Here is a 10283-nt window from a genome sequence, read left to right on the forward strand (position 1 = left end):
TATTATTAATCATTTAGGTAATAGTTTATCGCACTGAGCATGAATATCCTATTTCTCTTACTTCACCTGAGAAATTCACACCCACAATGGAGAGCCGAAAATCCAGACCGACTTCCAGATTTGAAGAAGAAGACCGAACTTCGCATGAAGCCGAATCAATGAGATTTGATGAAAATGGTGAGCCACAGGGAGACAAGTTTATTATCGATATGATGGAGAACGATGGGTAAGTAAAATGGCTGTATGTACTATGTCGCTATTCAATTCATTTGTATTTTTTTTTTTTATACACATTACTTGCCGAAGTTATGCGATCGTACGGAAGGAACATTTGCCAAAACCAACACCACCAGCTCGCAGAAAGAAATTTTCACGATCGCCAGGTGAACGTTTCACTACCATATCTAGTGGATTTGCCAAGGACCGCACACCGCCGCCGCCAGAGCGACCACCGCCGCCGCAGGCATATACCCCGTCCACAATGGAGGAACCAGTGCCACCCCGACGAAAGTCAACTTCTAGCGTAGATATGACGCCGCAAATGTAAGAACGACAATTGAAAACAAGCTGCTACTATTTTTAGTTGTCAAACACGTTTGAAGGCAAAATTTATAAAAAATTTTAGTTAAAAAAAAATTGTATGCATTGCTGTGTTGGCTAATTTTTTATCATTGAGTGCACCTTATTTTTTATGCTTAATTAACTAAACGTCCATTTTGTTTTATTTTATTTTTTGTTAATATTTAAAGTATTTACTTTTATATAACTGTATATATAAGTTATGTTATGCAGATTAAGTGCATACGGCAAAAATTTGAAGGGGGCCAAAACAAGTCGCATTGCATCACTAATAATAATTATATGTAGTCTATTAATCTTATGTGCCTTTGTTTATGTGTGTGTGTCGATTTGCACAAGACTATCAGCTTTCGAATTTATAAGAAATTCAACATGATTTCTATTTCACATAAAAAATAGAACGATTGTCATTAATTAAACACCATTTGAATAACCTCCACCAAAAAATCTATATGAGGTAATACACTGCACTCAACTGGTTCTAGCTGAGTGAGAAGTGGCCTAGTCTAGCTAAACAATAAAAATTCTCTGAACCTCTGCCCTTAACTTTAGAAGCAAAACGTGTATGCACCGACCGATAACGGTCGGCATACGTTGTAACTGTTTAAGGTCCAAGGACTCCTCCAGTATGACGCCCATACCAAGCTATTATATAGTATACCTCCATATAAAGGGCGATCAATTTAGAGGTATCGGATTTTAAATTGAAATAAAACAACGAAAATTCAACTTGATTTATTATTTTTGTGTAGAATCATTCATGACATCTATTTTTGACCGTAACTGCGCCGTAATTCGGCCATCCGTAAATACCAATTTTGAATGACTCGCTGTAGGACTTCGTCCGGTATCTCGTGAATAACTTTAGTAATGTTGCCTTCCAATGCCTCAACCGAAGGTAGTTTATCCACAAAGCATTCAGATTTTAAATATATATATATAATTGGCGCGTACACCCTTTTTTGGTGTTTGGCCGAGCTCCTCTTCCTCTTCTTCTGGTTCGAGACGAGAGATAAATTGCTCACTTAAACGACAACGCAGTAAATCCATTGTTTCACGGGCTGTATGGCAAGTAGCGCCATTTTGTATTAACCAAATGTTGTGGAAATCACGTGCTTCAATTTCCGTCTTCAAAATATAGCGTTCGCCATTCACTGTTAATTTGGCGCCAGCCTCATCTTTGAAAAACTATGGGCCGATGATTCCTCCAGCCCATAGGCCGCACCAAACGGTTGTTTTCATGGATGCAATGGTCTTGAATGGCTTCGGGTTGCTCTACAGCCCAAATACTGCAATTTTACGTATTGACGTATGCTCATCGCTGAACCAAATTCGGTTTCTGAGCGTGCGATGAACACTTTTCAGAGAGTGTCGATTTTCTTAATACAATTGTACGATTTGTAAGCGGTGTTGAGGCGGTAGACCTTTCCATGATGAAATGTCAAAGAATACTGAAAAACATTATGTGTTTAGTTTGACAGTAGTCACGCGTAATCTGTCAAAAAACCCTATTGAAAAAAGTTCCTCCAATCAGATCACCCTTTATAAATAGATATTGGCGCGTAAACCTATTGGGTGTTTAACCGAACTCCACCTATTTGTTATATACGTCTTAATATTGTTCCATAAAAGGAGCGACCTGCCGTTTTAACCTTTTTTATGAGGAGAGTTGCCATAGCAGAAATACACTCGGAGGTTCGCCATTGCCTACCGAGGGTTGAGTTCAAGTGGTGAATTATCTAACTCTCTATTGAATTAATTTTGGTGTTTCACTGAGATCCGAACCTACGCTCTCTGTGAATTCCGAATGGTAATCCCGCACCAACCATTCGGCTACGGCGGCCGATAGCGGTCGCCCCTCGGTAGGCAATGGCAAACCTCCGACTATATTGTATATTACTGCCATGAAAAAAGTGCCTCCTAAAAAATACCAGCCAATCGTAGCTGGCTTGTAACTGTAGGTCCCTCCATTTGTGGAACAACATCAGAACGCACATCACAAATAGGAGGAGGAGCTCGGAAAAACCTTAAAAAGGGTGTAAACATCAATTGCACATACATACCCACATTGAATTAATAGATGTATAATTAATGTGATAAAAAACTAATTTCCTATTGTTGAGAATGCTGCGCTAAAATTTCAGATAAAACCATTTTTTTATTTTATTTTTAGCTTTGAATTTCCTTAAAAAGTTGTATGTTATTGTTAGAGTGCATAAAGCACATACATCCTGGGCAGGTCTAACTTCTTCCCCGGTTCAAGATGTCGATGTTGTGCTACTTATGGGGGTTGCTAAAGTTTCACGCTGCTACTAAACGACAGATGGTATCTTTTAAGAAAAGTTCCCTTGACAGACATGCCAAGGTCTTCATTTTGCAGTAGGTTTCGATCGCACAGCCTACTGCCGATATTTTTTTTCAACAACACAGTTTAGACCTGAGCTCTTCTTTGTATTAGACCGTGGTCAATGTCTTTTTATTAGTTCTAACGTGAATTTCTTGATGCATGTCTTCATTGATATTTGTTGCTATTCTTATTCGCATTGGCGAATAATACATTTTAGTAAATATTTGCACCAGGCTACTACATACATACATTCAAGCATATGGCATGCTGTTAAAGTTGAGGGTTTTCAATTTTTGATCTAGACTCGTAATTGTATGCATATTTCTGACTGGCTGTAGCCTACTAACGTTAGGTTAGGTTGAACTGGTTGACTTGCAGTCGCGCATCGGCGCTATCGGTCCATATCGATACCAGAGGGAGTTCATGTGTTTGTGTTTTAAAATAGTCCACCCGCATGGTACCTGTTGCTATTGCGAATTTAAGAAGGTATTTCCAACTTGCTGCTCAGATATCTTAAAATCCATATTCTTCTTCTTATTCTTTTATTATAGGTTTGCCCCTGTTTTTCTTCACACAATTTACAGATAAAAATGAGCAATTTACAGATACATATAACATTACTAGCATTTCCCAATGGGCTTCGCACCACCATACATAAAATTTTTTTTTTATATCGCAAGAAATTTGTCATACTAAGTTTTCTTTATAGAACTCGTAAAATGTTTAAACAGTTGAATTAGTTGATTTTTTTCATTCAACATGCTTTCTAAAGATGTCACAATAGCCTTTTCTGTACTTTTTTAAAATTTGATTGTGGTGGTCACCTATATACAGGTAAGGTGAAAGAGCCGATAAAAACTTGTAATTAAACTTTGATTCTTTAATTTCCATTTCAATTTTTTACGCTAAATAAATTATGCTAAAATAAATAAAGTTAAAAATGTTTTTCCAGTTCCTTGAATGCTCCAGCTTTTATTATATTTTCGTCCAAAATTAATATTAACATAATACACTTACAACCACAACAGTACAACAGAAACGCTCATAAGCGGCTGTGTATTTGTTGTTGTTTTTCCCATACAGGCATTTCGTATGAGAGAAAGCCATTACTCACATAAAATGTCATAACTCAGAAACGGCTGCACCAATTTCAATCAAACTTCACACAAACCACCTCCTCAAAGATAGAAAAGAACTCTAAAATTTTTGTGTCAATCGGTTCGGCGGTTCTTGAGTTATAAGATTACCAAGGAAATGTAACTTCTTTTTATATATATAGATGTTGGTTGGTTGAGGTGGTGATTCATTCAGAACCCAACTAACTAGAATCCAACTTGTTTAACGGGTATTTACAGCATGACTATGCATATCCAGTCTGTGCGGTTCAAGAACCTTATTGGGTTGTTGACATCTAAACCAGACAGTTGTTCGAGACTCTCTCGAACAGCCCTTGTCACATGGTCGTTCTTGTTCTGCTAAACTTAACGATGTCGTTTATTCCAGTTTCGGGTCGGATTACATCGTTTCTAATGTAATCTAATCGTGTTTTCCTGCGATTGGTCGGGATACTTGCATTTTAGTTGAACGCATCAGTTTTGGCCATGTTTTCGTCTAGTTCATTGTTGTTCATATTCCTTGTTAAATATTCGTACTGACTTTCGTATTTGGCAAAATGCGAGGATAGAAGAGAGACCCCGTTTTCCGCTACATCGTCCGCACATGACCTGTAACCCAATATAAATGTAGCTTACAGACGATGTGTAAGTTTGCCATTAATATGGAATTTACTGCATCTCTATTGCTCACAATTTTACATGCCTACCTAAGGTTCAGGAAAATATTATTGTTATTAATAAAAAATATTTATACAATTACGCTAATATAGTGCAACCAAACACACACGCAAACATACAAATGTACACACTACATCTACATGCAGACCTGCATACATTAATATATTCATACACACTTCCATACATACATATCTACATATAAGTATGAGCATACAAGAAAATAAAAATCAATCAACGCAATGCTTTTTCGTTTGGTGTTGTTTCTTTGTTTTTGATGTTTGTTAAATTATTTTCTGTGGATGCTTCCTTTGTTTTTGGTTTAGGGCTTGGCTTTTTAGTAGCAGCAGCCAATGTATTAATAGTATTACCACTTTTTAATTGCCTCCAATTCTCACTTTCCGTCCTTTCAAACGAAACTCTCTGTAGACTGGATGACGATTATGAAGAGCCGGAAGCGTTGCAACAGGAGCGTCCGGAATCACCACGTGATTTGCAATCCGGAGAGATTATAAACAAAATGAAATTCCGACCATTGCCACCTCCTCCTCGGCCGCCGCGCGAAAAGCGCCAACGCACCGAAAGCAAAAGTTTGGCGCACAGTGCGTTCAGTTCGCTGCATGACCGCGATATCGGTGATGAAAAAATTGCCACATCCTCCACTGCTGATAGTTACGATCCGACCGATGTTGATTTAGATGAGGAAGAAACGCATATACCTGAAGTTGAAGTTTCCACACAGACAGACCCTTTGCCGGACGACTTTGAATGCGAGGAATTCGAAATTACCGATGATATGAGAATTATTGAACCGCGCATAAACAGCATGAGAAAAACGTTAGATGAGTTATTGAGAGAAGAGGAGATGAAATCTAAAGATTCTGAAGAGTCTGCACCTCAGCTCACCGAAGAAGAGCAATTGGCGCGCGGATTACAACGATTCCGCGATGCTAACCAACGAAGCATGTCAGAGCGATCACGCGCATCCTCGCAAGCCGATCGATCCAAATCTCAAAGTCGCCCACAGACACCCTCTGCCGTGGTTATTGAACGACGCGTGTCAACGCCTATACCTAGCCAACAAAGTGAGACAATGCTGGAAGCGTCGCTAATTGTACGACCAATTGACGACCTAGATCTTGAAGAGGAAGAATTACGCAGAGAAGGCCTTCTAACCGATAGTTCACAACAAAGTAAGTCCGATGTGGAAGCAACCTCTCATGAAGAAGAGGAAGAGTCAAAACATGCACTTAGCGACTATTCCATAGGCCCAAGCTCTGAAGAACTAAATGCTGCACTTGATGAGCTACGCGCTCAAGGTGATAGTAACTATGAAGAGGAAAAGGTTGAAAGTGAGAAGGGCGAAACAAATGAATATGATTACAATGAAAAGATTTCAGACGAAGGTACACTTGCTTCAAATTATGCTAATTACTTAGGAGAAGAAACGTCAGGGAGAGAGGATGAGGATGAGCAACACGAAAGATACGAATTACTATCTGAAACCAAAGAGATGGAAACGCTTCCATCTGCTTCTGAAGATGAGCAGAAATTAAGTGAGAGCGAAAGTGCACCAATAGAAGAACGGAACCTTGTACAAGAGAAGGTGGACGTTTACGAAGCTGAAGGTGGCAGCCTAGACTATAAATTGGATTCAACGAACATTGTGGCATCCGAGTGCATAGAGGAAAACAAAGTTGTCGAAGAGCCACCATTACCCCCGCCGCGCCGCAAGTCAACAACAACAGTTGATATACCGCCCACACTCACTTTATTGGAAGAAGCTTCAAAGGAATTAACACCTGTGCCATCGTTGGTACCTGCGGCAGCGGTAGCAATATCCCCTCAACCTCAACTTCCCGCGCACTTAGGAGAACTTGAGGTTGAACGTTTACGTGTGCATGCACTTCAAGCTGGCCAAATTATGGTTGCACAGCTCCATGGCACGCAAATATCGGCCGAAGAATTGGAATGCAAATCGGGAAATTTGATTGTGAACAATATTGCTTTACCGGAAGGCTTCATTGAAGATATTGTAGGGCGCGTGCGCAGCTGCGACCGCAGCCAGTTACTCACGGTGGAAACACAAACTAGCTTGCAAGGGAGTGCCGAAGCGATATCTGCCGAAGAAAGGTCTCCTGTGAAGGAAGTTATCCCGCCTCCAAAACCGCCACGCCAACGTGACTTAGAAACAGCCAAGCGAACGACCGGTGCTTTCGACGAAATCGCTCTTCAACAGCTAAGAAACTACGATGAAGAGACTCAAACTGATCCGGCGTCGTTCCCAACTAATGTCAACGTCCCACCTCCAGTATACACCACGACCGAGTATCTGCAATCATTACCGCCCTTGGGTTTCTATAATTTACGACGGGGCGACGAGCAACCATATAGCGGCAGTGGCGATGGTAATGAAGCCCCCCAGCATAGGAGACATCACCATCATCATCATCGTCATCATCGCAGATGCGACTCGTCTTGTTCAGAATGTGAAGACTATGATGACTTGGCAGAGAGGGAAGAAACGCGCTCTCGTTCACATAGCAGACGCTCCCGCAGCAGTACACGCCCACCTCCCGAGCAACAAACTGTAACAAAGGCAGGCAAGCAATTCATATCAGCTTGCAGTTTGTCGATTGTTCAAATGATAAACCGTTTAACTGCCGCAATTCGAGGCGGGGAGCCAGACAAAAATATTGAAGCGCAAATACACCATATTCCGACATTGGTGGCCCTTTTCGTTGTCATATCGTTTACATTGATTGTATACATGCTTTCGGGCAAAAATGTGCACACTCATCATTGGGACTTTTTCAACCCACCAGGGAATGGGCCACGTCAGTCATAGAATTATGTGGGTCAAATATTTTTTAGTTCCTGTTTTTCCAGAGATCGAATAAGCAATGCCCACACCAAGCCAGTGATAAGAGTTTTTTGCATTTTATGTTTTGGTGAAAATTCTAATATGAAATGGAATGGCCACGGGCTTATCTAAAGATAATCTAAAATATCAAACCTTAAGTGACTGATCTGAGACCGGTAGGAATTGAGTATGATACGGCGATCTCTTTTTTAATGATTTCGGAAAGAAAGCTACGAAATACAATTTATTCAAAATCTCTTATCATTTTATACGAAAACTAAACGAAGGAGTTTAAATCGACGACGAGCAACTTACTATGCCGATGGCGATTTCTGGAACTAACTCACACTAATTAACATATTATATGTATATTGCATATATATTTGCATACCAATATGTAAATATGAATAGGATATATATTTTTGCAATGGAATTTTCAATACGAACCTAAAATTCAAAACCATATTACTGATGGCAACTCATATACATACTCGTATACAGGCATATATTAACGATAAAATTAACTCGCATTGACGCCGTATCAAGTATCATTCATTATACGTTTCGTAGTTTGTTTAAATTATTTATTTTTGAAATAATCGGTTACTTGAGTTATTTATTTTTAAGCAATCAATAGTGGCGTATTTATTTGATCGCTCATAATTTATGTATTGTTATCTAATCTACAATATTTATTATTTAAAATAATTGTATTCAAAATTCAAACACACTCATATTTAGAAATACTGAAAGTGTACATTTTTTCAATAAAGCAAAGTTCAAACAAACTACATTTGTATGCTCGAGCCGTCTTACTACCTTCACGTTTAAAATGTTAATTTAAACACGCGCAGAAAAGGTGATTATTAAGTTTTTATATACATATATATTTTTATAGAAAACGACTTGTTTACAACTGGCTTACAGTAAAAAGTCCTCGTCATACTGAACCATCTCGCGGCGGTCTTTGTGACTGCCCTTCTGTGACGTGCTAGCCGCTGCAAAGCAAAGAAAGAAAATGATTAAAAGTTCATAAAAATGGAGATGTGAATATTCAACCTAAATACATACTATACGTATGTATATATGTAAGAGAACACAACTATAATAATATGTAGAACTTTGACTTTGTGATTGAAAATGTGCCAGAATTTCGTAGTTCAACCCTTCGTTAGGAATTAAAAACATCGTACGATATTTTTGGAACAATTATTCAATATGTCAAGAAATTACTAGGATAAAAGTGACTTTACATATAAAATTGTTTGCTCACCAATGGACGACCACACTGCCGATGACGTAGCATCGTTAATAGGCTCAATCTGTGGCTGTCGTCGCGCCAGTTGTACTTGCAAATTGATTCCGTTAACACTTTTTCCATGCATTTCCGCAATGGCGCGATCAGCAGATTCCGCTTTCGCAAAAGACACGAACCCTCGACTGCATAAAAATCCTTTGTAACTTAATGAAAAATAGATACTTCCCACTCACCATTTTTCGATTTCCATTGACACATTAACAATTGTGCCATAGTCATTGAAGGTTTTTTTCAAGAATTCTTCTGTTACCTTATTTCCTGACACAAAAATAGTATTGCCAGCCCGTGGTTTCTCCGACTGAGTTGAGTCCAAAGAGCTTTTATCATTCAGACCTCGTTCTTCGCGATCGCGTTCAGTGGCAAATTGCTGATAGAGATTCTGTATTCGCGGTTCTTCTTTTATTATCTCACTAATGATTGTCTCTTGTGCAACGTCATTTTGTGTAGAGGAGAATGGTTGATAAGCCGCAACACTTGCTTCTGGTGCGCGTTTCGCACGTTCTTGTCCCTTGGGGCGTTTAAAAGAAGTCTGATCCTGCTTCGTTTGCTGCTTTTGAATTGCGGGAATAGCACCACTTTTAATAAGTTTGCGGGCAACCTCCCGAGCATCGCGCGCATCTGTAGGGCGTTTTAGGGTAAGCGGTTTCTCTGGCTCCGGTTTTGGAGCCTTCAGGGCCTGCAATGCTTTTTTCTGCAAGTACGCAACAGTTCAAGATCGCTTTCAACCGAGCAACGGTGAAACCCATATTACCTTTTTCTTCAGCTTTTGATATTTGGCTTGAAGCATATGCTCCTCCTCTGTTAAATTTGATGGAAAATGTATGTAAACCATTATACGAATTAGTTATTAGGAAAAAATTAAACTCCTCACAATTACCACTCTAAATGTTTATTTCTGTTTGGCTTAGAATTGTCCAAAAAACATCGATGCAATGAAAAATCGATGTTTACCATTCGATGCATCGACAAAAACCTCAAGGGATGTACGCTTCCAATTGTAATATATCGTAGCATCGATATAGTTTTTTCTATGAATCGACTTTTATGCTTACAGTACATACTGAAATATTGGTAGTTATTAGAACGTTGTGCAGAAAATTTCAGAATATGTGAAACAGTTGGTTTAACACACCATCTCTAAAGGGCTCTTCTATTCGCCAATTCTCTGCTCGGTTCACTTGACGAAAAATTTGCATGTGAAAGCAACAAAAAAGTTATCGAGCAAGATTAGTCGCTAACAAGTATGATTATACTTCATAAAATTGGTATATTTCGCTATTTTACAAACAAATAGAACTCTTCTATTCGCCATATCTTCGCTTGATATCTATATACTTAATATGATTATTTATACCAGTTGCTTCATCTATATGCCAATTACTAACG

The 10283-nt window shown here is 39.0% G+C and overlaps 2 protein-coding genes across 3 annotated transcripts in view; one reads left to right on the forward strand and one right to left on the reverse strand.

Annotated features, from left to right (window-relative positions):
• LOC129240786 (uncharacterized) overlaps nt 1-7812 on the forward strand; it is a 49666-nt gene extending 41854 nt beyond the window's left edge. For both annotated transcript variants that reach the window (XM_054876775.1, XM_054876777.1), the window contains exons 5-7: nt 18-226; nt 307-543; nt 5146-7812. In XM_054876775.1, the coding sequence (XP_054732750.1) occupies nt 18-226; nt 307-543; nt 5146-7564 (2865 nt within the window). In that variant the 3' untranslated portion in view covers nt 7565-7812. The remainder of the gene's footprint in view (nt 1-17; nt 227-306; nt 544-5145) is intronic.
• Nucleotides 7813-8391: 579 nt separating this feature from the next.
• Nucleotides 8392-9848, reverse strand: LOC129240787 (negative elongation factor E). Its single transcript, XM_054876778.1, has 4 exons — nt 9649-9848; nt 9071-9588; nt 8853-9019; nt 8392-8577 (listed from the first exon to the last, which is right to left on the reverse strand). Exons 1-4 carry the CDS (start codon nt 9727-9729, stop codon nt 8501-8503), a joined length of 843 nt encoding a protein of 280 aa, XP_054732753.1. The 5' UTR covers nt 9730-9848; the 3' UTR covers nt 8392-8500.
• Between the last annotated feature and the right edge of the window lie 435 nt (nt 9849-10283).

The sequence above is a fragment of the Anastrepha obliqua genome, chromosome 3, assembly GCF_027943255.1.
Source record: "Anastrepha obliqua isolate idAnaObli1 chromosome 3, idAnaObli1_1.0, whole genome shotgun sequence".
NCBI classification, from domain to species: domain Eukaryota; kingdom Metazoa; phylum Arthropoda; class Insecta; order Diptera; family Tephritidae; genus Anastrepha; species Anastrepha obliqua.